We start from the raw sequence: 27047 nt of genomic DNA on the forward strand, positions 1-27047 counted from the left end.
ATTAACAGGAGCATGCAGGTTCCCATGTCCACTGCAGGCTGCAGCAGAACATTAACAGGAGCATACACATTCCCATGTCCACTGCAGGCTGCAGCAGGACATTGAAAGGAAAGTGCAACTCTCCAAAAAAAGTGCATGCTATAGGAGGACACTGACAGAAGCATAAAGTTCCATGTCCATTGGATGCTTTAGCAGATCATTAAAAGGAACATGCAACTCACCAAGAACTCTGCATGCTGCAGATGGACATTAAGATAAACATACATGCTCCCATGTCAACGTCATGCTCCAGTAGGACACTAAGGAGAGCATGCATGTGTTCATGTCCCTTGCAGTTTTCAGGAAGACATTAAAAGGCTCATGCAGGTTTCCATATACCATACCACACACAGCAGAAGAGCAGTGTTAGCAAAATGCTAAGATAATGCTGAGATGATAGCCTGCAAATGGAAAATTCCTGCCTCTGCCAATCCTGAACACTGTCTTAAGGCTCAACAACTCATGCTGTGTCTAGGGTCAACATACAGCACTACAAGAATGATAAAGACAGATAGCAGTTCTGGCAGGGAAGGCAGCCCTCAAATGACAGCTTTCAATAGAAACTACAGAAGGTGTAGACTAAAGGAGGCATGATAAGCATTAAACAAAAGATGTAAATGGGTATAGTCTGAGTGCTTTTTCTAACAGCTCAACTCCCTGCTGAGCGAACCGTGGAAAAACATTTGTCTACATATGCAAACGAAAGCAAACTGATGCACAGGCGAAAATGGAGTTACAGGATCCAAAAGATCTTGTGACAAACAAATAGTTGAAATGAATCCAAAATTAAAAATGTATTTGCTTTGCTAAATAATTAATCAAAGCTAGTCCAATTAACTGAAAGATGTACTGCCCCTACCTCAATTACCATGGGTTATGGAAACAGGGTGGGGAAAGAACTGAGGAATCCATGACCAGCTGTACTTCTACAGGGAGAATATAGATCTCATGCAGCACAGTACAGCATAAATAGTAGAATTCAAATATTTTGGAATGCTTTGACCCATAAGAGCTACAAGGCAAAAAAAAAAAAAAAAAAAAAAACTAAAATAAAAAAATTTAAAAATTAAAAAAAAAAAGGGCAAATTCAGATCCAATTATGTCTGTCTCAGTGTGTGTTTCTATTTACTTGGAAAATAACAATCACAAATACAAACATTCAACTTCATCCTTTGGGGAGGTGAAGCAAACAGAATATTCCCAGTCAGACACATGTAGTGTACACACCGTTAGTTATATTCACATTGTTTTGTTTGAAAAAGGGGAATGGACTGCAAACAAAATAACCGCAAAACACTCATGTTTCCTACAGAAATTTAGACAAGGTAGCGGAAGTACCCCCAAATACTCAAGTTCTGAACTGAAACTTGGCAAAAGCTGCCATATGACAATGCTTTACGAATACCATGACTCAGACCCAAGTCGAGTCACCAGTTCATGGGAGTAGATCATGTAACAGTTCTCAGGGCAGCTATAACTTCTTGGGAGTGGATGATATTCAAGCTTTAAAGAAAGAAACAGACACAAAGACAAAGATGGGAGGAAGTTGTATTTCAAACACTGAAATTAGATAACTTACACATTCATCAAGTCCCACGTTTTTATGTATGTTATCATAAGTTTCACAATTTGAATGCTTCGAGAGGTACAATTCTTAGATTTTAAGTGCTCGATCTTCACAACATGTCATACACTAAACTCCCATTTAACTATTTCTTTACCATCCTATTTTGTTTCACAGTTGTTTAGGTTTTGCTTACTTTATAAGAAGTACACCTTGTAAATGAAATGCCTAAGAATTTGTTATTATATGTGCTTAAATATTTTCTGCACACAAAAATTAAGCTTTTTATGTTTAGGTGATTTTGTATAAGTTTTTCTGACAGTATATCATGTCACCAGTGGATAATCATCCTTGTTGAAACTTTGCATGCTGCATAGATAAGAACTAGGCTAGCTGCCCTTGTGGGCCATTTGAAGCTTAGACTATTTCCTTTTCAAAGGTGAGATTCCAAACCTGTAAGTGTGAGATAAACACTTTAACCGTTATACCAACCCCCAACCTGAAAAAAAGTGCTTAGGCCAAGAAATACAGTTCTGATTTAGGCTATCCATTGTTTAAGACAAGGAAGAACAGAATTTCAATACTTTGGGGGGGGGGGGTCATACGATTAACGACCATTGCAATGGTTACTGACTGACCCTATTTTGTCAGTGTAAAACTTTGCAATTATATTTGGGTAATTTACTTGTCTGCACAGCTCTGAGATTTTATTAATGTTTTAATAAAGCCACACAAAATGACATCACACTCAGTGCTTCTCCCTCTTGGATGTACTTCTCTGTCTTTTCTGGTGGCATAAATATATGACATGAGGTTACAACATGCTGGGGGCTCAAGTTTCTAAACTAATCCACGCATGTCTATTAATCAGGAAGCAAGCACTTTAATGCTAAGTTTATCACATAATAAGGGAAATCTGCAGCGCTGGGCTCTAGTGGCCAATGCATACAAGCTACAAACAGTTTACTGTAACACAAAAATAACAAGTGCAGTAAGTTATCACACCCTACAACTTCAAATGCTTACACAGTTAAGACAGCCAGAAGGACAAAACACTGATTGGGTATCAAAAGTAAATAATACCATAACCTATGTATCTTTCACTGAAAATGCACAAAAGGAGGAAGCGGCATTATCTGTACAAAAAAAAACAAAAAAACAAAAAAAATGCGGCCAACTTCAAATACGCTTCTTCTGGGGAGAAGGTAAACAGAGCTGCAATGAAGACATAAAAATTTAAACTTTATTGAGTGTGCAGCATGTTCAAGTCTACCACACCACAGAAAAAAACGTCAGGCTTCGCAAACTCCACTGTCTGATCAATCTGGCTGTGTGCACCACGGGTATACAAACTGAGTGCTAAAGGTTACAAGTGCAGTAAGCTCCTTCTCAGATAATGCAGGGCATAAACTTTATTTTTTATTTTTTTATTTTTATGTTTTTTATGTTATTTTTGTTTACCAGGTCAGTCTGACTGGGTTTAGTCAAAAGCCTTTCTCAGTGGTGGCCCGGGGAGAAAAGTTTCAATATATTAAAAACTTTTTTAAATAAGAAGTTATGTACTCACCATAATGTTCCATCTGAGTAGGTAAACTTCATTTGTCTGCAACCTGTGGGATACGGATCCGACCTCGGATCTGAGCCGGCAACTTTACAAAGCTTAGATCCGAGCTCCTAGCTCCTCCCCTTACCCATAATCCCCTGCCAACCCTGACTGACCTCAGATCAAGTTTGCCCGCAAGCACTATAGTGGATAACTAACTACATTATCAGAATGGTACATCACTATATGACATGAAACACATCTGAAGGTCAGGGGGACGGAGGGGGGGGGGAACGGTTGCAGACAAATGAAGTTTACCTACTCAGATGGAACGTTATGGTGAGTACATAACTTCTTAATCTGAAGTAGTTAACTTCATTTGGTCTGCAACCTGTGGGACAGAGTCTCCAGCTACCTAAACCTTGGGTGGCCTTCATGGAAGGATACTGCGGAGCACTGCGGAGCCAAAAGAAGTTCTCCCTCTGGAAGTAATGTCCAATTTATAATGATTGATGAAGGTATGAGATGAGGCCCAAGTGGCTGCTGAACAGATATCATCCAAGGAAACCCTGGATTTAAAGACGGCAGATGTAGCCATAGCCCTAGTTGAATGGGCATGAACTCCTTGAGGTGCGGGCCTGCCGGAATTTTAATACGCTGTAATGATACACTGTGAAATCCATCTCGATAAGGAAACCTTCGAGACCGGTTTACCTAGATTAAATTTGGCAAAGGAGACGAACAACTGGTCGGATTGTCTATGACCAGATGTCCTATGAATGTAAAATCTAAGTTGTCTGTGCACGTCCAAAGAATGTAGTCTGTACTCCCCTTTGTTCTGGTAGTTAGGAAAGAAGACCGGCAAATTCATAGATTGGTTAATATTAGATTCAGAAACTACCTTCGGGAGGAAGGAGGGATTGGTCCTGAGGTAAACCCTATCCTTGTGAAAGGCTAAGTATGGGGGTTTCACAGAAAGAGCTTGCAATTCAGATACTCTCCTGGCTGAAGTAATAGCCACAAGAAAGGCTGTTTTCCAAGACAAATATTTGAGGTCTACTGAAGATGCCGATTCGAAGGGAGGGGCTGTCAGAGCTTGTAATACCAAGGTCAAATCCCATTGGGGGTACCACTTCCTTTATTGGAGGTCTAAGAATAAAGGTGCCCTTTAGGAATGTTTTGCACAATTTTGTAGTAATCAAAGGACCCATTTCAGTACCTACGTGGTAATGAGAGATAGCTGCTAACTGAACCTTAACCATAGAACAGCTAGCTCCGTCATTAAAAAGACCTGAAAGAAAGTCCAGCACCACAGGCAAGGGGGCTGTAAAAGGGTCCAAATTATGGCGTTCTGCCCAGATAGAGAAACGCTTCCATTTACTACCATAGACCTGCCTAGTAGAGGGCTTATGCGCTGCTACTAGGATAGTTTTAACTTGAGAAGAGATACCGGGAGTCCTAGCTACAAGTGGAACTGGAGCAGCCAAGCCGTAAGCTTGAGGCTGGCCAGGTCGGGAAGTGGGAGCCCCTGGGGGTGGGAGATTAGATCCGGAAAGGGATCTAGAATCCAGGGCGGATTCACTCGATGAGACCAGAGGTAAGGGAACCAAGCTTGGTGAGGCCAGAATGGGGCAATGAGGATCATCCTGCTCCCCAACCGACTGGCTTTCTGAAGAAGTTTCAGCATGAGGGGAAGAGGAGGGTAGGCACAGAGAAGACCGGGTGGCCAAGCATGCACCAAGGCGTCCCTTGGGGCTTCCCCGGCAGGGGGAATGAGAGCGAAGTAATTGCTGCATTGCGTGTTTGAGGGAGATGCGAAAAGATCGCAACAGTGCTTCCCCCAAACGGCAAAAATTCGACTCGCTACTCGAGGATTGAGGGACCACTTGTAAGGTGAAAGGATGGTGTGACTCAGTCTGTCCGCCAGGATGTTGGTCCGTCCCGGAATGTGCGTTGCAATGAAGCGGTTGTTGGAGATCGCCCATTCCCATACTCTCATGGCTTTTCGACAGAGTGGGTAAGACCTGGTTCCCCCTTGTTTGTTGATATACCATACCACACACATACTGTCTGTCTGGATTGCAATTGTTCCTACAGGCAGAAGGCTCTGAAGTGCTTGCAATGACAAGAGCACTGCCCTCATCTCTACAACATTTATGTGCAATAAGGTCTCCGAATCGTTTCACATGCCTTGGACCGTCGTGCTCGAATAATGCCCCCCCACCCAAGACGAGAGGCATCCGTGGTGAGAGGGGGGGGCCGTGGCAAAGGGGCGTCCCGCCTGGAGGTCCGGCGATTGAAGCTACCAAACGAGAGCCCTCTTGCAGGCCCTGCTGAGAGAAATGGGGTGACTCAAGGGGTATCGATGAAGGGACCATTGGACTTGGAGAGTCCACTGTAAAATCCTCATGTTCAGACGCGCCATGGGAAGAAGGTTTATAGCGGCTGCCATGGACCCCAGGGCCCTCACAACCAATCCCGCCGGAGGTTTTGAAGACTGAAAGATGGCCCGCACTTGTGCCCTCAAAGTGTGCAACCGGTCGGGAGTTAAGAAGACTAGTTGCCTGTTGGTGTCCAGTCTGGCCCCGATAAAATCTATCACCTGAGTCGGGGTGAGAGAGGACTTGTCCAAGTTTATAGTGATCCCTAGTTGTGGAGCAAGGTTGAGAAAGTAGTCCCTGGCTAAGCATCGTAGATGCCTTGTCGGGGCGGTGAGGAGCCAGTCATCCACGTACGGGAAGACCTGCATTCCCTGGAGTCTCAGGTGGGCCGCTATCACTGCTAATACCTTGGTGAACACCCTGGGAGCTGAGGTGAGACCAAAGGGGAGGAACCTGAATTGATAATGACTGGCTTCCAGCTGGAAGCGGAGAAACCTCCTGGACCGTTCGTCCATCAATATGTGGTAGTACGCGTCCTTGAGGTCTATGGAGCACATCCAGTCGTTCTCCCGCAAGAGGGGGAGAATAGACTGAAGAGTGACCATCCGGAACTTTTCTTTGGTTACTGACAGATTTAGTAGGGAAAGATCGAGGATGGGCCTTAGGTCCCCCGTCTTTTTTGGCACCAAAAAGAACCTGGAGTAGTAACCCGATCCAGACTGGCCTGGGGGGACGTGCTGAATGGCTCCTTTTTCTAAAAGCAGCCGAATTTCCGCAGCTGCTGCCTCCCTCTGATTGGGTGGAACATCGGGGAGGTGTCCTGGGGTGTCGGGAATGTAGAAAAAGGGAATTCTGTATCCTCTGGATATGATATGAAGCACCCAGCGGTCTGTTGTAATGGACTCCCAAGCTGCCAGGTGCCTCGAGAAGCGCCCCCTGACTGCCTCCAGAGTGGAGCAATCGGGCAACCCCTCAGGGTTGCTGCGTGAGCCGATCAGAGAAGGCTTCTCTGGACCCAAAGTTTCTCGGCCCCCCTCTGCCTCTAGGGCGGCGTCCACCCTGTCCTCCTCTGCCGCCGAAGGACTGGGAGTCCGGAGCGGACTGGGATTGTTGCGACTTTCGGAACCACATCTTCTTCTGTCCCTTTGATTCTTGGAGAAGGACCTCTGGGGAGCAAAGAAGCGGACTCCGACGGCAGACAATGTCTTCCCGTCCTTTTCGCTCTGGACCAAAGTCTCGCGAACTGTCTTGCCAAATAGGGCAGAACCATCGAAGGGGGCATTCGCAAAGGACGCCTTGAAGGGTTCTGCGAAATCACAATGTCGGAGCCAGGCCTGGCGCCTCATAACTAGGCCTGCTCCGCTGGCTCTAGCGGCTCCCTCTGTAGCATGGGATAAAAGCCACATAGAGGTGTTGGATATAGACCTAAGAGTGGCCATGTGAATGGAGTACAACTGTTTGTCCTCTCCCGACATGGACTCCGGGGGCGATGCAACGTACTCTTTGATAAAGTCTCACTGCAGTCGAATCACATGTGCCATGTAGTTCAGGGACCTTACAGAGAAGGTTGCTGAACTAAAGACCCGCTTCCTGAGACGGTCCATTGAGCGAGACTCCTTGCTGGGGGAATGGACCGAGGGACTCTCTTGGGCTAACTCCCTCTTGGTGGCTGCCGCCACCAACATGGCATCTACGGGGGGTCCCTTGCTCCAATGGGATTTCTCTGCCGGGGGGCTCAGGATCTTGTCAGGACGTTTGGGGACTGGCTCCACAGTGTCCGGCTCCTTCCACGCCCTAGTGGTGATAAGGTCCACTAAGGGGTCGGCCGGAGGGGACACCCAAGAGGTAGATGGGCCTTCTTCGAACGCCTCCAAGAACACGGATTCGTCCGAGGAAGCCTTGGGGGCAGACCACCCCCCTCTTATCCTAAGCATTTCCATGATGTCTCCGAAGGAGGCATCCTCGGGGGGTGACCTTGGGGAGCCTTCCCCCTCATCCCAATCCGTGTCTTCTGTCAAGGACTTGGGGGAGTCCACGTGCCTCCTCTTACACTTCCGCTTGTGAGGAACATCCTCGGGGGGACTGTCCGAGGACGACTCACCAGTAACGTCTTGTTCCAGGGGAACGACCTGAGACGTCAAAGCAGGCTGTCCCTGTGGCCGGACGACGGAAGCCCTACCCAAACGAGAGGGAGTGCGGGATGGAACCGTAGCAGGGAGCGGGGGCCTGGATGCACTTAACAGAGCCCTCTCCACCACATCGAAGGCCGAGGGAGAGCCACTCTCTCTAGGATCCGAGAGCCGACCCTCACTCGGATCCGATGGATGGATCGGAGCCGGTGCCGAGACCATCGGATCCGAAGGGCCAGTGTGCTCCGACCTGGACGGAGCCGAAGGCACACTAAACCCCTCAGATCCAAAGCTCAGAGTATGGCTCCGAGAGCTCGGATCAGACAAGGACGGATCCGGTAAACTCGAAGGAAGAGTCGGAGCCGAAGTACCAGATACTGTCGGCGTCGACCCACCCCCGGCTCCAACGCTGCCTGGCTCCGAGCGCTCTGAACCCATGAAGCGGGTCGGAGAAGGAGCTATCGGGGCAAAGAAGGGTGTTGAGCTCCCCCCCCGGAGGGGGGGGGGAGGCAGGAGCACTCCCATCTGCATTTGGGCCTGGATAAACCTTCGCATCACCCGGTCCAAATCAGCTTCAGAAAGGCTACGTCTTGATCTCGACGAGGCCACCAAGGCTGGCCGGGAGTGCCGCCTCGATGACCTCGACGGAGATCGGGTCTCCTCCTCCTCGGGTCCCGGTGAGAAGCATGGAGATCGGAGCCGAGAAGGAGGAGACCTGGAAGCCGTGGAGGGAAAAGCTCGCTTAGCCGGGGGTGGGAGGCGAAGTGGAGGCCTCGGCCCGCCACTTGTGGTGCTTCTCCCTCCGTTTTTCTTTCCTGGCCTCCCTCTCCTCCAGCGCCGAAGCGGGAGATTGAGTCCCGGCCGAAGGGAGAGAGGCAGGAGTGGCCGCCACCGAAGCCTGGGAGGAGGCCACAGAAGCACCAGAGGCCGAAGCCGAATCCGGGGGCAACAGTCCCGCCAGGATCAGCTTAGACCTCCGGTCCTTCAGTACCCTGGGGTTGAACGCTGCACAGATAGTGCATCCAGTGGAAAGGTGTTCAACCCCAAGGCATCGGAGTGTGGCCATCCGCCGGGGAGAGCTTATGGCCACACTCGGTGCACTTAGAAAAGATTGGTTTTGAGGCCTCAGACATTCTAAAGAAAACACACTCGTTAAGCCCCAAACACACCACACAAAGAACTACGTACCAGCGAAGGGGAGGGAGGGTAAAATTAACTAAAAAGATTTAACTACAAGGATTTAACCAAAGGGAAACCCTAACCACAACACACTCGTACACTGGAAAGTAATAGAAAAAAAGGTTTTAAATTTCTCACAAACTCTGCGAAGACCCTACGAAGCAGGAGCTCAAAACCTAGCTGCTGACCAGAAGTGTGGCAAACTAGATCTGAGGTCAGTCAGGGTTGGCAGGGGATTATGGGTAAGGGGAGGAGCTAGGAGCTCAGATCTAAGCTTTGTAAAGTTGCCGGCTCAGATCCGAGGTCGGATCCGTATTCCACAGGTTGCAGACCAAATGAAGTTAACTACTTCAGATCAGAGGATTTCTTCTTCCCCAGCTACCACTAGCTATCAATGATTTAATAATTTAAGTTAAGCTGGATGTCTTGAACTTCCAGAGGAGCGACATTTTGAGAACAGAACCAACAAATTTTCAGGGAGTCTAATTAGAAAAGGTAGGCACAGTGATTCAGGTGTTAAGATCTCTGCCTTACAACTTCAAAGTCCAGAGTTCGGCTGCAGTCACTGTGTGTGTGTGTGTGTGTGTGTGTGTGTGTGTGTGTGTGTGTGTGTGTGTGTGTGTGTCTGTCTGTGGAGTTTGCATGTTCTTGCTAAGTCTGCATTGGGTTTACTGGGCATTCTGGTTTCTTCCCACTATTCAAAAACATGCTGGTTGACAGACTACCATAAAATGCCCATACAAACTTGCATTTACTCTTACCCTTACTGCCCACATCATGGCTGAAAATGATCCATGAAGACTGCTCACTCACCCAATTAATAAATTCAACGAAATTAAAAATTTAAAACGTCTAGCTCAATAAGGAAGGAGAAGTCAAATTATTATTTTTACTTTCAATCACCATGCATGTGGGACTAAGGACATCTGTGGCGGTGAGGTATGCCAACACTAAACAACTACATCAAAACGTATCTTGAATAACTGGGCGCTTTTGCTTGACATATTCATTGTTGTTCTCAGGGATGAGGTGTGGCAAACCATTTGCTAAAATGTTTTTATTTTGTGATTTTTGAATACCATGGGAAACAACACAATGTTTTGAGTAGAAAAAGGTGTTCTGACAAGACAAACAGGACAAAAGCATTTTTTTTGGAGTTCAGCCTTAACATTTAATTTAGTTAAATACCAAAGGGTCTCCAAGAGCTCTAGAGTTAAGTTACTGGAAAGATATGGGAAGAATTCATAAAGATTACCATGAGGTGTATAAGATGTATACACCTTGAGTAACCTTCCGGAATACATAGATAACAAACGCACTGTGGAAGGAATGCCTGTTAATTCAAAAAGGCTACCATAGGTGCACACATCATGTACACGTCATGGTAACCTTTATGAATTCTCACCATGATCTAATTTCACTTAAACAATAAAAAAAAAAAAAAACAGATCATCTTTAGGTACGAAGTTCCAGCGCTGTGTTAAAACAAGAAGCAAAGGCAAACAACAAGAACAAATGAAGAAGACAGACGAAAATGCATTCTGTAGCAGGTTAACGATGACACATAGTGTCCAGTACATCGAGGTACTGAGACAGTAGGGTAAGGAAAGTTTTGCTCATAGGCACACTAAAAGGAGAAATGGAAAGGTAATAAAATATTTAAAACAAAACCAAAAAGGAAGACAAGCTATTTGATGGTATCAGAAAATAATGCAATGACTACCTCAAAAAGCAGGATAACAGCTGGAAGGGAAAAGAGAAAAGACAATGTATGCACTCTTCTCAAGCTTAAAAAAGCACTGTATACACAACAGTGCAAGGAATCTTTGTGTATAAATTAAGTAAGGAATTTTGAGACTGAAATCCTTTAAAATGTATTGACTCCTGTATAAATACGTGAATAGAGCTTCTTCATATCTGAAGACCTTCCAAATATTCACACAGTGAATGATAGTACTGTTCTTTTAATTTTATTTTTACTTGCATTTCTTCTTTTAATTTTTTTTGCATTTGTTATAAATGCAATGATGCTTAAAGAAATGGAAATACAAGTTAACTACTTTTTGACATTTTTTTTTAATTCATGAACAGTTTTTTCTAGCAGGCATGTTTTATTTTTACTGGCAGGACACCATATATATGACTGTTGGCAGTAGTAACATGCTGGCACAGTAGCAAGCCAATCATTTTTTTCTTTTACTTTTTAAAATTACATCGACTGGGGTAGTGTATCCACCTGTGAATGACAGTCGGCAATCTACAAAATGTTACAATGACAGTAGTAGTGAATTGAGTGAGAGTTCAGGAGAAAATTGCAAAACATTCCTGTGGCCATTATAGCAATTAGTGTTGGCGGTGCCTGTGAATTACAGGAACATATTGAAATACATCACTGTGGCCATTATTATTTTCTTTGTGATGACAAAGGTGAATACAGTAAAGGCATCTTTAATCATTAAGAACAAGCATTCCTGTCTTTAGGAGAAATATGTCTCATGCCAGTAGGACACAAGATTCTTTCATTAATTACCACATAACACCAGCATAAGTCAAACCCATCTTTAGGACAATTTTTTTGACTTATTTACAAGCATGTATGCTAGTTAACTTGCTCTGAAACACAAAGAAAAATACTCTGCCTTTGCATTCCTTTCAGTTCTGTTATAGAAATCATGGCATACGACAGTAATAATCAGAGTACTGAAGAGCTCACAAGCCTTCTTTGCCTGAAAAAACATACATGGGTAGTCTAACAGTTCTGTTTAAATCTAGGGGTTATATTAGTCAAATAACCCAGCAAATGTGAGCCAAATGTATTAAACTTATACCAAAACAGAACACCAAGTAATATAGGTTCATAGGTAAGTACTAGGCTAGCTGTCCTTGCGGGCCATTTTAAGCATTGCCAATTTCCCGTTTTATGCACAAACTAACCTATCCCATTTGGTTAGATACCGGCCTTACCCATCCCACAGTCAATAATTATATATTACCCCTAATGAAAATAACAGAGATCATACCATAGATATGTTGAGGGGACCCATGCATGGGATAAGGCATTTAGGACCTGCTTCTGTCCATTAGTAGTACAGTGGGCAGTCCTGGGGTAAAGTTTCTGTTGACAAACCATAGATCCAAGTTGTGCTCGTATACGGACAGAGATGAATGGGAAGACTGTTCCAGGGCAGCTGTATCCCCTGAGAGATATACCTGTCCCTCTAAATCACTCTGTTGGTGTTGCAGAAGAGGTTTAGATCCCTAGACAGAGTACTTCTGATGCTATATGACTTGCTGATGTGCAGTAAATCCATCAGTTCTGGGTCGGAGGATGCTTGTTATGCCAGACACAAGTCACCTCTTAGCAGTCTGTAGGATAGCAAGTACAGTGACAGGGCTTTGAGTTGGTCCATGAAGGACATTGCTTAAGCCTTGTATCCTTTTAGTGAGGTATCTCTGTGGACATTCCAGCTGTTGCATGTGCCTGGACAGATACATGCCAAAGGGGACACTGTATTCATTGATTAGCCTAATGAGGGCTGAGTAAACTGGAACAATGACATTCATAGATCCAGACAGTAACCCTTTGGGGTTCCTATTAAATGATCGAACATGCATTCTTTCGAATGCGTTTTGATCGAACCTGAAAGCACGAAAATAAATCACTTGGCCACTTCCATTACTTTGCCGTTTTTGTGACTGTAGTGCGATCTCGGAGTTGGCAAAGCCTCCCCCCACTTTATGTAAAGTTTTAAAAAAAAATTTGTGTGGAACAGAGATTTTTTTCCCAATCACTGCTCTAAGCGTTCGAGATTGTAAGCTTTCACTTACATGGGGTCGATAAATCATCATTCGCTTTTTTAAGCGTTTGGTGATTTAACATAGACCCTCCCTTTGTTTATAAACTGTGCAATGTAGAAGGGCTTTCTTTCAACAATGGACACTGGTCAAAAGTTAGGTCACTGTCCATAGAAGTTCACAAATGCTGAACAAATGGGTCAATTCTCAGGTGTGTTTTGTTAAAGGGGTAGTTCTCTGGGATAGATGACTTCCCAAAGAATACAATAATGCATTTTTTGTCATTTAGTAACAGTCCATGATTTTGTCACCAGTTATTTATTTGATACAAACCTTCCTGCAGGATGGCTAAGTCATTTGGGTATTCAATAACTGCTCCTAGCTTGCAGTCATCTGCAAAACGTTGTTAGCCAGAGCCCATTGGTATTATCTTTTACTTCAGAAAAGTAGATGCCTAGCAGGAGAGATCCCAGCACAGAACCCTGAGGGACTCCAGTGGTGACTGGTCTCCTTCTGGTGCTAACTTCCCCTATTTTGATTTCCTGCAGCTATCTGTGAGCCAAATGGCAATCCAATGGGTGACACAGGGGCTTAAGTCACAGTTTATTTTGCTTTTCTACTATGCGTGAGTGAAGAACTGTTTCAAAAGCTTTGGCCAGGTCGAGGTACGGGTTGTGTACTGTTTTGCCTTCATCCATTGTTTTGGTGAAATTTAAAAAAAATATCCCCGAGGTTGTTTGAGCATGACCTGCCCTTGATGAATCCAAACTGAGACAAGCCCAGAGTTTGAAGATTCCATATGTCCTGACTGATTAGTTCCACGATAGGTCTTTCCATGGCTTAGTATATGAAGGTGGACAGACTTGTGGGTCTGTAATTGCCTGGGTTCATGTAAGGTCCTCCTTTATGCAAGACAATGACTGTAGCTGTTCTCCATTTGCTTGGTACAAAACCTGTATGGTGGCTGAGACTGAACAGTGTTGTTAGGGGTGTGGCTAAATTGAGCTCCATGCTATTTAAGATGCATCCAGGGATATTTTAAAGACCCACCAGTGAAGCATTTTTAGCTTATGAATAGCGCGCTTAGGACTTGGTCTTGTGTGGAGGCGAGCCAGTTTCAGCCACATCTTCAGGGACTGACGGAGGGCACAGGAGAGTAATGTTAGAACTAAATTTATTGGCCAGTTGGTTCGCTATATCTTCAGCTTCAGTGTAGGGAACATCATTCACAATCAGCTCAGCATATTGCTGCAATGTGCTTTTGAGACTGCAAACTACTATTAATTAATTATTTATTTATCTATCCTTTTGTTGACTGGGTTAGTTCCACGAGGCCATTCCTTTCAGGGGTGACCGGAGGAGGTATTTATACTCTACTAGGGAAAATTTGGCCAGAGCATCAGGGAACTTCCCCTACTCTTTGCTGTTGCAAGGAAGCCGCGGTGGTGCAGCGGTAGTGTTGTCGCCTCACAGCAAGAGGCTCTCCCGTTCGATTCTCGGCTGGAACGCCTCTTGTGTGGAGTCTGCATGCCCTCCCCGCGGTCGAGTGGCGTTCGAGAGACATGTGTGAATGGGTGTGCCTTTGTTGAAGGCTGGGCGTCGGGCTGGCACCTCGGCACCATAAAAATCAACTGCCAATCATTAGCGGACCGGAGTTCCGCTGTGGCGACCCCTAACCGGGAAAAGCCAAAAGAAAAACAACAACAACTTCCTGTTTCCATTCCAGGCGCAGGAGTGGCCAGGAGAAACAGGTAATCAGATTGAGAGAGAAGAAGATAATGGAATGGTAAGATAAATGGAGGAGAAAGCCAATACTGAGACTGGAGAATGCATGCAGGATTCTGAAGGGATGTTTGAAAGAAAACTGTTTGATGGAAATGAGTCAGCAAACGATAGACTTATAATTACAGCCCTCCAGTGGGAAGGGTTGCAGGATGATTTATTTAAAGAAATGGTGATGCAAAGTGAGCCAAAAAACGAAGGAGACATTTCCTGGTGGGACATGATGGAGAAAATACAAAAGGAGGATGCACAGACAATCATAAAGAATAGTGGTGAGATGGAACAGAAAACATATGCAGAATAAAGTAAAAGAAAGCAAAGGGGGAGTAGCAGAAAAGAGAAGAAAAATACAGAAGAAAATGAAAAATGGAAGTACATGATAAGGATTCAAAGTAAAGAAGACAAAGAAATGGACAGGTATGAAGTGTGGGACAGTTCAACAGATCCTCTGGGTGTAAAAGCACACGAGGCAAGAGCATTTACTCTTATTACTAAAGAGACACTTTGCAACATTATACTTCAGACTGTTGTTTTAATGGAGAATTTTCTTGGAGAATATAAAAACAAAAGACTGTAACCCATGGAATCTTTGCCTGATAAAACCATTTAACAGGGAAACAAAAACTGAAATACATGTATAATTTTGAACAGAGGTGGAAAGAGAGACTTTGAAAGGACATTTGAAAATTTTATGTAAAGAAGTACTGGGCATTGCAAAAGTTTATGATAAAAGGGTTTAAGGACTGGCGGATGGGATTGTAACATTGAGTTAAAAATATAAAGAGATAAAATTATACATATACCAAGCATGATAAATAAGGAGGGAACAGGGGTGTCACAAAATACTGGGGGCACACCAAAACATGTTTCTTTTTGTGGAAAAGAAGAACATTTGGTAAGTAACTGTGATAAAAGAAAACGTTACGTTTGTGGAGAAATGGGACATGATGCAAAAAAATGTGAACTGAAATGTTATAAATGTAACAGAATTGGACATTTATGGACGGATTGTAAAAATGAAAATAACCGTAAGGAAAAAGAAAGAGAAGAGAATGAACAACAAGAAGAAATTAGACATAGTAGAAATAGAAGACAAATTAGATAAGAAAAAATAATAAGAGGACAAAGAAAATGACTCTAAAATAAGTGATGAAGATGACATAAATTGGGAGACAGAATTTGTTTTTCTTTTACTATTGATAAAACGGTAAAAGACAGGAAAAGAACATTTAAAAGGACAAATACAAAAGAAAAAAAGAAAGGAAATGTACCAAAAAGAATATATACAACTACCAGCTGGGAGTTGGTACAATGATAAAGGTGTTTGACTCACAGGCACAAGGTTCAGTGTTTGATTGTAGGAAACCACAAATCCAAGGAAAAGGGAAAATACAAATTTTAGAGTGCTTTCTGTAAATGTGAATAGTATTTAAAACACAGTAAGAAGTATAGGGATTTTGGAGTGGTTCAATACAAGCCAAGAATGTTTCTGGATCATCAAATTAACTACAGCAGCCCTGGATGTTACATTTACAGAACAACAGCGACATTTTACTGCATGCTTCCCTGACTGCAATGATGTCTGGTCTTGGTTAAAGAGGGAAGCCTTTTGGATTTCATCCTGTACTCCCCCCAACTATTAAACAATTGCTTGAGGACATGTTCCTGACAATTTAAAATGTGGGTTTGGCAATTTTAAGTCCTAAATTTCATGGCTACAGAAGCATTAATCTTCTTTCCAAACCTGTCTAATAATTTGCTCTCTGTAGGGAGAGCGCTGCACCCTGGATTTGGTTTAGGTCCTGTAACAGAGTTCAGGGACACTGTGTTTGGGTTTGCAAAAGGATTCTTTTAAAGAAACTTACAAGAGTCCTGTCCCCAGTAACACTGGTCCGGTCTCTTAGGGGACAGATGTCTTGGAGTCTGGTTTCATGGAAGCAACAGCAAACCTATCCAGGATAACTTCTTCAACATAAAGAATAGTTACTGGTTTGGATAAGTTGAGTCCACTACTCTTTTATGGGAAGTTGAGGACTCGTGTTTCACTGAAAACTAGGAGTATATCTCCAAGGGAATGTGAGTCAGAGGCCAAAGTGCCCATCAGTTCCTCCACCCCTTCCTTTGAATCTGAGGAGATTGAATCCCAAACAGGAGGACATCGGGCTTTGCTATATTAGGGTTAAAACTTTGTAGGAATTGGAAGAATCACAGAGTCGGCACAGCCTAATCTTGGATAGAAGTCAGGAGTGGAACAGCGACTAGTGACCCAGTACATGTCAGTTCATGCTTGGTATAGGACTCATACATCTGGCACTTATAAAAATGGGTAGCTACATTGGATCTGGAAGACCTAGAAGGTGGCCATTGGTTTCCCATTTCTTAGTCGCACAGACACCTTCCTCAGCTAATACCAACAGGATACTGCCCTACCCCATATGTGATAATCAGACAGTCCTCTGGAGTGGATGGCTGATCAGGTATCATATGCTGTCATCTTCTCTGACAGTCACCTGGCACAGTGGGACATATTCTAGCAGTTGACAACACAGCTTCTTCTGAAGGTGCTTCACCAGAGGCCTCAGCTGTAATGGACTTCAAGACCAGGATCTATTCAACAGCTGATGTTCTCAAACTCAGGATCCCGAAGGGAGTCATCTGACTCCCTGGTCTCCCTTTGCTTCCCCTTATACCTCTCCTGTATTTTTTTTTTCACTTGAAGGTACATTCATGTAGCTGGAGCACAAGTCTGAAGAGTTAACACACTTACGTAAGACAGCTGCTAGCTTCTTTTTGTTTAGATAAGCCAGGATGGCCTTATATCTGACCCTAACAATCTTGGGTCTGAAAACTTGGCAAACATGCAATTACAAACATTGTGATCTAACTCTAGACAACAGGTTCATAGGTAGGTAATAGGCTATCGGCCCTGGGGCCTATACAAGCCCAGCCAAAAAGGTACCCTGGCTTTTGCCACCCAAGAAAATTATTTTCCTGTGTCACTGTCGAGCAGAGCAACAGAGGTAATCCCCGGGGTGAATTTCCTATTTCCCATCCAATCATCAAGATTTTTCTTGAAGAGTGCTAATGAGGAGCTTTGTTTGATATAGATAGGTAGTTTATTCCAGAGTATGGGAAGTCTCTGGGACAGGAATCTATCCCTCCGGCATGTTCTGTTTATTGTGGTGACAAGGTTTAGGTCCCTAGAGCGTGTAGCTCAGAGGGATTGGGATTTCTTTAAGTGGAGCATGTCCAACAGCTCTGGGTTTGACATAGCTTTGTATGTTAGGCAGAGATCACCTCTGAGTAGGCGATATGCGATGGAGTAAAGCTGGAGTTTTTTGAGACGGTCTGCGTAGTGCATCTGTTTGAGGCCTGTAATCCTCTTTGTGAGGTTTTTCTGCGGCCTTTCTAGTTGTTGTAGATGTCTTGTGAGGTACATACCAAAAGGGGCATTGTACTCTATAATGGGTCTAATGAGTGATGAGTAGAGGGGAAAAATTACCTCTTTTTTTTCTGGATGAGAAACCTTTTGTGATGAGGTGTGCCACATAGAAGGATTTCCTGACTACTGTGGTGATGTGATTATCAAAGGAGAGACTACTGTCCACCTGTGTCCCAAGGTCTCTTATCACACTTTTGGTGTTAAGTATACTACCACCTATGTTGTAGTTCATGGGTACAGAGTTTTTACCAAAGGGGATGACAATGCACTTTTTGGCATTGAGCCTGAGGCCATGGCTTTGACACCAGGCATCTGTCTCAGTGAGGCCCTTTTGTAGGATGTCCACATCATTAGGAGTTTCGATTATGGCTCCTAGTTTGCAGTCATCTGCGAACATCGTTAGCCAAAGACCTGTGTTAGCCTGTACTTCAGAGAAGTAGATACCAAACAGGAGAGGACCCAGGACTGAATCCTGTGGTACTCCACTTGCCACTGGTCTGAAGTCGGATTTGGAGTCTGCTACTTTCACAGTGTGGGTTCTGTCAGTGAGCCAGTTGGCAACCCATCTTGTGACATAGGGATTTATACCTAGTTTAGTGAGTTTATCTATAATTCCAGAGTGGGGGATGGTGTCGAAAGCCTTGGCAAGATCTAGATAGGCTGCGTGAACCACCTTACCCTTGCCTATGGCTTTGGTGACTGCTTCAAAGAAGTCTATCAGGTTCAGGAGACATGATCTGCCTTTTACAAACCCAAACTGGGTGGGGTCCAGAGTTTGGAGATTACCAATGTCTTTCTTTATAAGTTCCATGATGATATGTTCCATGGCCTTGCAGACCAGACTCGTCACGTTAAAGGAGCGGTAGTTCCTGGGGTCTGTGGTAGCTCCCCCCTTGTGGAGTGGGATAACTGTTGCGGTGCGCTATTCAGCAGGCACAAAGCCTATGGTGAGGCTATGATTGAACATGGTACTTAGGTGGGGTGCCAGTTCGGTCTGTAGTTCATGTAGAACGCAGCCTGGGATGTTGTCTGGTCCCATGGATGCTGTGTTCTTGGCTTTGGAGAGTGTGGTTTTTACCTGTGCAGCTGTGATTACAGGAACTTTGCATTCTTCCAGTATAGAGCTGGGCTCTTTAGGGGTGAGAGGGGGATAAAGTTAGCACTGAACCTATCTGCCAGGATGTTGGCAATATCAGTTGGCTCTGTATATTTAGTGCCATTGTGCTGTAACTCAGAGCAGATCTGAGTGTTGCCATTGAGATTCTTGACATAGCTATAGAATGCTTTGTGGTTGGCTTTAGAATCAGTGGCGATTTTGTTTTTGTAACTAGCTTTGAAGGATTTTATCAGGGATCGCAGCTTCTTACTGAGGCTGACCAGGGAGCCCCTCCACTCGTGGGATTTTACTCTATTTTGCAACAGTTTCTTCCTTCTTTTGTACAGTTTGTTTATGGCAGGGGACCACCAGACTGGGTTCCTTTTTTTGGAGGATATCTATTCATGGAAATCCTTACAATGAAACTGAAGTCTGCAAGCACGTCTACCATTTTTAAATGGGGCAGACATGCCCTACACCTCTGTGCCGGAAATATGCTTCACAGACATTAACAACAGTACTTTTAAACAAAACCAGATGACGAAGGTTCTACAGAGAAATGAAACAAATGGCTCACAAAGTATTTAACTGCTGTGCTCTTTGGTTGAAGCCTGGACTGACAGACCTATTGAATACACTGTCCATGCCAAATGACACACTGTATATTCAGCAAACAGGGAAAGAAAAAACTAAAGAAAGTGCAGGTATCACCTTTATGCCACTTATGTGAAGAATATGAGATAAGGTGATGTTACCCCAGATAAGGAAGAAGGCTCAGCTCTGAAAGTCTGAAAAGACACTGGACCCTCTGCATACAACAGAGCTGCAACAACTATCCACACAAAGATCATCTGGCCATGGGCTTTCTGCTTTTTCCTTCACTTTCAGTAAATAATGACATCACATGCATGCACACCTCTCCATTTTTATTAAGCAATAACATCAAGGGAGTGCACATCCCTTCACTGTCATCACAAACATACATTAGGGGAGTGCACAATCCTTTATGCACATTACCAATACCACGCCTTAGCCCGATCTGATTTGCCAAATGTGCGGCATCATGGGACTGCACACTCGTTCATGCACATTACCTGTTCCACGTCATATCCCTGTTTGTGATGTGCCAAATGCAACACCTGCAGACAACGACAGACTTTTTATCATCCAGTCTGCATGCTGTCCCCTCTCTGGTAAGGGGAGCAGGCCATCCTCTTTGATCTTTGCCACCTAGGTATTGCTAAAACCAAAAGGACTGTTTCCAGAAAAACGGGTCATCAGCAGCACAGGTAGCTACATTCCCTCTGCCTAGGTATCCACACTTTTGGTCTAAAGGCCTGATGACTGTAACCTGAACAAGGACAGCAACTTTAGTTGTCTGAAAAGTATCAGCCAAACTAATAATGTATGGTCTTACCTTCAACAGCTCTCTTGAAGAAAACTTTGCAGCTGCCACATGTAACCACACCATAGTGACAACCTGATGCTTCGTCACCACACACTAGACACACTTTGGAAGGTCTTGAAGACCCTGATGAGGTATTCCTCAGTGCAGAGCTGAAACATGAACAGAAAAAAACTAGATCAATCTAACAGACAACGAAACATTTTAATTTGAGAAAATCTTCAGTATTCTGTCACTATAAAATTACTTTAATAAATGTTACTATTCTACTGTCTTGATTCTTGTATAGCACTTACTATACTCCTAAAATTTTTTAAAAGCATTATGTGAACAACTACAACTTTCAACTCACCTACTCTGTTTTATTCATTTGCTAATTGGGTCTGTATATATTGAGCCAAGAATCCTTTTCGGCTATAATCCACATCAAAGAGACATACAAACAATATGTAGCAAAAGTAAACACTGGACAGCAATGAAAGCATGGATTACAAAGCAATTCAACAGTGTGTGTAGCACTAAGTACACTGTTCCATTATGACATTAAACAACTCAGATGATGGAGGTAAATGTGTGTGTAGAAAAATAAACTGAAGTACTAGAAATCGACAATGTGTGGGACTACAAACTAAACGGATACATGCGGGAACTTTTCAGTGTACCTGCAACTTCTGGTATACTGTTGAACTGAAATGTTGCAAATTTCACTATATGGCAATACCCTGAGTTTTTTTTCCTTCCTCTTAATTAAATGTGACATGCAATCTGTTTAAAGATCAAATGCTAAGGCTTTTTTTTTACTATTTCTTTTTGTTACAATTAGGTCTTCATCTTGTAAAGTGGCCTGTCTTATTCTAAAATGTGTACCTTTTACTTTAATTTCTTCAGTGGACCTATATTTATTAAGTTTAATAAACTGTTTTTTTCTGTTTACTGTATGCTGAACAACTGTCCAGTTACGTCCTGATTTCTTGTCACCTGGCCCTGCCTTCTGATGAAGCAGTAGAGGGGAGAAACAGTTTTGTAGTGGGTTGGCATGTTCTCTGCAGTCTGCAGCAGAATGCAGCACAGTTAGGCACTTAGTCAGACAATAAATCAATAAATAAACACTGCTATCTTCAAGTGAAAGTAACAAAAGTAAAATGGAACAGAATAAGGTTCTTAGGTGTAAAGGGCTTGGCATACAGCACCATAAAACAGATAGAAAACTAACAAATTATTGTCTACCAAAGGATTAATTAATTACATTTAGGGAGAAAACTGGATTTGCGCATCACCTCAACGACAGATCTACTGTACAGTGAGTACGTATGTATGTTACACTGCAAGGAATTAGTGCTAGAAATAAAACATTCAGAATAATCCGCACATCTGTGAAGATGAGGATGCAGTAAAGTTGTCATTCTACTGTAGACAACTGTTTACTACAGTGTGACATCTGTGTTATTACACCATAGCTCTCAACCTCCCATCTCCAAAATGAGGAACACTAGCCCTCATAATGTGTAACAAATGGGCAAACTGTGGAACACATACTAATGGCTTACTAACAACTTCAACTAGGAAGGCCATAGGATGGTTAAAATATGCTGGTTTTACTTATAAAGATATTAATTAATATGATTAATTTCTATTTATCATGGATTTCACTTAAAAAAATCCTAACACTGAATGTGTGAAGTCTTTCAATGTGGAACATTGAGGAACATGAACTTTTTAAGACCCCAAATGAGGTACGTTCCTCGTAATGAGGTACACTTGAGAGGTATGTACTACACTGTATGCAGCTTACAATAAGCTTTACTAGGAATCTGCTTCTAGCACAGGGAGTGCTATGATTATGTTCTGAAATCAGGAAAAGATAAACTTAAGTGCTTCCCTGTACCATAACAGCGCTTGGCTGCCAGTAGGAAGCTTTTGTTAAGCACCCCCTAAAGCGCTGTTAAGTTTGGGTCTTGCACACAACAGGAATTCAAACACGATATTATTTGTGGAGAAACTCCCCTCTCTACCATGCAGTAATCAATTACAGGGCCACTGCACCTTGGGGTTAAAGACTAATCCCTCTTCTTACCACATTTTCAAATTCACATTTCCCTAAGCTGGCCAAATTCAGTCATATATGAGGTTTTCAAATAACTTGGATACTTTTGTAATTTTGGATACTCTGTTATGTACTGACTGGCAGACATAATAATCTTAAAGCAAAGGTCATTCCAGTGCAGGGCGAAAGTACATATCACAAAAACTTTCCTCATACCTCCACAGCTTTGTCTCATATTAATCTATGTATTTTTTCACTCAACATTGCATTTTGTACAATAAGTCTTTAGCCAAAAGCCGCAATCATCATTGTCACATTACTTTTGTCTTTCTGCCTCCAGCACAGTACTTTTTCCATTTGGTTCTTAAACCTTCAGTTCTTTACTATGTGTCTTGTAATTCCCATCATCTGAAAATTATTATTTTGCCCATGGTAAATAACACAATGTGCAACAGATATGCTGCCACAGGAAGCTTGTGAAACAAAACACATTTTTTCAACAAAAACGGAAACTTTCTACGACATGGTACCAATGTATTATATTTTATTTTACACTATCTGACATTATTATTATTTTACCCAATTAAATCATTTGTTGTTATTATAATCCTCCCAGATTAAATTTTCCTACTTTGAGTCAGGAGATGCACTCCATTCAAAATGGAATTTTCTGAGCTGTACATGCGTAATTACAGTTTTCAGTTCTCTGCTGCCTTTGTGACATTCCTATTCAATATCCCTGTTATCAACTAGACTCAACAACCAGGGTCAGTCCTCCATCAGACTGGTGATACTGACACTATTGGAGCTGATTTAAGTTCTTGAAATAAATTTAGATTTTCTACTACACTTGAGAAAGCACACTGTATTTCTCATGACATTCTTCTCACTGTTGTAAGATAAATTCATCTTTTATGACTGTGTTATCCTCAAATCCTTAGGATCACAATACGTTTAATTGCAGACGAATAGACAATGTCAAGAGATAAAAGCTGAGGCCACCATGAGCTAAATGCATATACAATCTGAGGAGAAGTACTGTAACCAAAGCCAGGGTACCTTTTTGGCTAGGCTTATATAGGCCTTAGGGCCAATACCCTAGTACCTACCTATGAACCTAAGCCAGCACCACAAACAATGAAAACCCACTGAAACTGTACAACACAAAACTACAGAAACTGTGCAATTCTCTCTGTGATGATGAGCAGTGTAAGCTTGTCACATGTTCACCTCTCCTCACTGCACTGCATATCAGACAGCATGCTCTTGTGTAAGGAACTCTTAAACACAGCTGGTCCAAATGAAGGACTCCAAAGTAAAGACTGAAAGCAGACCACATTTGTAAATCTCTTTTAACAGAAAGCTTTCTAATAGCTGCCAACACATCTATAAAATGCAGGAATATGGAAGGAAGATAAAAACTCACTCATCAGTAAATACCCATTCCGGTGTCAGGAGCAAACATTACATACTAGTATTCATTCATTACAACTGTTAAAAAGGTAATTTCACCTGCAGCCTTTGGGTACAGCAGCAGACAGCAGAACATAATACAGTGGCAGGCAAATAATAGTAAACAAACAAGACATCATAAAGATAGCAATAACAATTGTTTACGCTAATAGTACTAATGAATAACTAGTAACTTTTGGTCTTAAACTAAAAAAAATTGATACTATATTGAGATTATTTGTTTTTAACTCTAGAACATTTGAGTTTATTGAATCATTTAGCTAACAGAAAACTTTATATTAACACAATAAAACATGTATTAAAATAGGACCATTTCTTTCAGAAAGAAGCCATACATATCAAGAAAGGTACTAACTAGACTAAAGCATCCTTTGTCTTCTATGCTTTTAGCTTTAGCCTCAGAACTTTTAGCACACATTATAAGAAACAGCAACAAGTAAAATGTTTACAAATGGATAATCGACATCAGTCAAAAATTCTGTTGTTTACTGATGATATTTTATCAACACTCACAGATACAGAAACTTAATTTGTGTTGAAAGTATAATTACTACATTTACATATGTATCTGGTTTAAAATGTGATAATAAAAGCAAATGTATGACTCTGAATTCTAAAAAGGATTATGAAATAACGTGGAAGACTACAACGTAGGGGGTTATGATCAGGTCTCTGATCATAACCATGTTACTATACGTTTGAGACGTTGATGCCAAAAAATTCAACTTGACAGTTGTGAATCTAGGTGTCCATGTCAGGAGCACATACAAACTGTTTCTGATGGGTGAGGCCAGGTCTTAACTATTTGTAGTGCATGGAGTTGAAAAAATGCAAAGTATTTTACTGATTTTGAAAGCCAGTAAAGCAATTACTGAATGCTGGCATATAGGTAGCAAGTAACATAACTGAAGGAAAAAGATGTGCAGTTTTTAAATACAGCTCTAATTTAAACAGGTGACTTATAGACTGACATCTGTGAAATTTCTCTGATAGAAAATACGAGGCATCGGGGCAGTTGAGAGTGAAGGAATATCTTGTGAGACCTAATCATAACAGCACTCAATAGGTGTGTAACAACTGAAAGCACTGCTATAGTCAGGTCTCACACTGCAGAAGCACATTAGAGGTTTATTTTTTTCCTGATTTTGGAGACTAATCATGGTGCTCTACACACTACATAAACGATGAGGTAGAAACAAGAGCTACCAAAGATTCAACATTTTATTCAAATCACATCTCTGTTACTTAATAAGGCACAGATTAGAAATATCGGTAACTTTTCTATGGCATCCTAATAAGAGTAGGACCTCTTACAGAAATCATACTAGACCATGGAATAATGAAGGGTTAGACTTTCCAAATGTAGAAGCTTAAAAGCAATTCCTTCCAATATCAAACCTATTGCATACTGGACCCCGGTCCAGTGGTGCAGAAGGATAAAGTCATGACTGCACCACAGATGGTTCATGTTTCAGTAATGACATAGGCGCTGGAGGAACTCTGCAAGAGAGGATAGAAGTGAGTGACTGATGCTGCCTCACCTACTCTGGGGGTTGGGAGGCTGCCTAGGCTTGGTGGAGTATGACCATTAATGGCCTAGCAAGTTTCTTCATGCAAGTGACATACCTCTTGGCTGGGAGATTGTGCATGATAATAGTGTGCATCTGCACTTTCCAAAGGCAGTCACTGTGGAGCTTGCAGGGCGGCTGTAGGGTGGCGGACGTAAGGGCATATTCCCTGTCAGCAGTATGACATTGTACCAGTGTCCTCAGTCTCCTCACCAGCCCTGGACATGAGCTGGGCTGAGTCTGGGGCCTCCAGTAGCCCCAGTGAATGAGAAGCAGAGCTGGTGGCAGTTGGTGCTGTCCTGCAAACAGGTAGGGAGCAAAACAGTATCACATACTGTGTAAATATAATGCAAATTAGGAAAAATACATCTGAATGTCTGCAACAGAAATAGATCCAAAGGGTCTAATTCTGTAGACCGAATTTACATTTAACTGAATTTCAGTTCACCAAGACAACAGCAACAAAATTTCACTAAACCAAAACTGTACATATCCAAATTTTTGTAAAAGGAATAGACAGTTGGCCAACACTGAACCAAAAAACACACTGCAGTATGTCACACCCACCCAGGTGGGGCAGCTACGCCACCAACACCCCCCCACACCAACTCTGGGACTGCAGTACTGTGGAGAAAGGGGCAAATTTACCCATGTTGGCCAAGTGCCTCCACTCCCAGTAAAAAAATTCGGTAACGTGCATTTTCGGTTTAGTGAAACTTCATAGTTGTCCTCTCGATAAACTGAAATTCGGTTAAGTGTAAATTCGGTCTACAAAAGTAGACCCGATCCAAGACATCTACATTAAATGAGGATCTGATAATAAATTTTGGTTTGCTTTCAATACTATATAAAACGTATATAAATCTAAGTATGTAAGTACAACATCTTTCCCCTTTACTGGGTTGGGTTGGGTTGGGAGGGTAGCCTAATGGTTAAGGTGTTTGCCTTACAAACACAAGGTGCAAGGTTTAAGTCTTACAAGGGATAATTGGCTAGGCTTAAAATGGCTCGCAAGGGCAGTTAGCTTAGTACTAACCTATGAACCTATTATAGGAAGCTGCTAATGAAGATAAAATGTTAAATTGGAATGAGATGAATACTTTTACCCTGGTATAATTGCATAGAGGGGACTAAAGTTAAAACTACTGAAAAATAATGGAAGAATTTAATGTATCTCAAATAGACTGGTTTAACCTAAAAACAGTAATAGACTACATTATTAATACAACACAAGGTTTTACTGAATCCATCTTAAGAGACTATCAAAAACTTTGGATTTTATTGACAAACAACATATTTTGGAAACAAATAAATCTAGATTTTCAAATCTACAAAAATAACAATCCAGGATACTTACTGTAGAGAGTTACTGGGCACATATAGTTACATACGTAGAAATAAATGCTACTCTAAAAGAAAAAGCATATACTTTAAAATTTACAACTTCAGCTTTGTTTTGGAGGATTTACATACACAGAAATGTATAAAACTTACATAGAAACATGGTGGAAATACAAATATAATACCAAAACAGACTGGAGCCATATCTTTGTGCAGTACATGCTGCTAAAGGACTACTAGGAATAACTACAAATATTTTGTCAGGT

General features: G+C 42.4%; 1 protein-coding gene across 1 annotated transcript in view; it reads right to left on the bottom strand.

Annotated features, from left to right (window-relative positions):
* The window catches only part of NR3C2 (nuclear receptor subfamily 3 group C member 2), a 1048765-nt gene that overhangs the window by 478113 nt on the left and 543605 nt on the right, over positions 1-27047 (bottom strand). The window contains exon 4 of the mRNA XM_044062249.1: positions 20368-20507. Coding sequence (XP_043918184.1) covers positions 20368-20507 — 140 coding nt within the window. The remainder of the gene's footprint in view (positions 1-20367; positions 20508-27047) is intronic.

This window comes from Protopterus annectens, chromosome 2.part1 (genome assembly GCF_019279795.1).
Source record: "Protopterus annectens isolate FY-2018-M chromosome 2.part1, PAN1.0, whole genome shotgun sequence".
NCBI classification, from domain to species: domain Eukaryota; kingdom Metazoa; phylum Chordata; order Ceratodontiformes; family Protopteridae; genus Protopterus; species Protopterus annectens.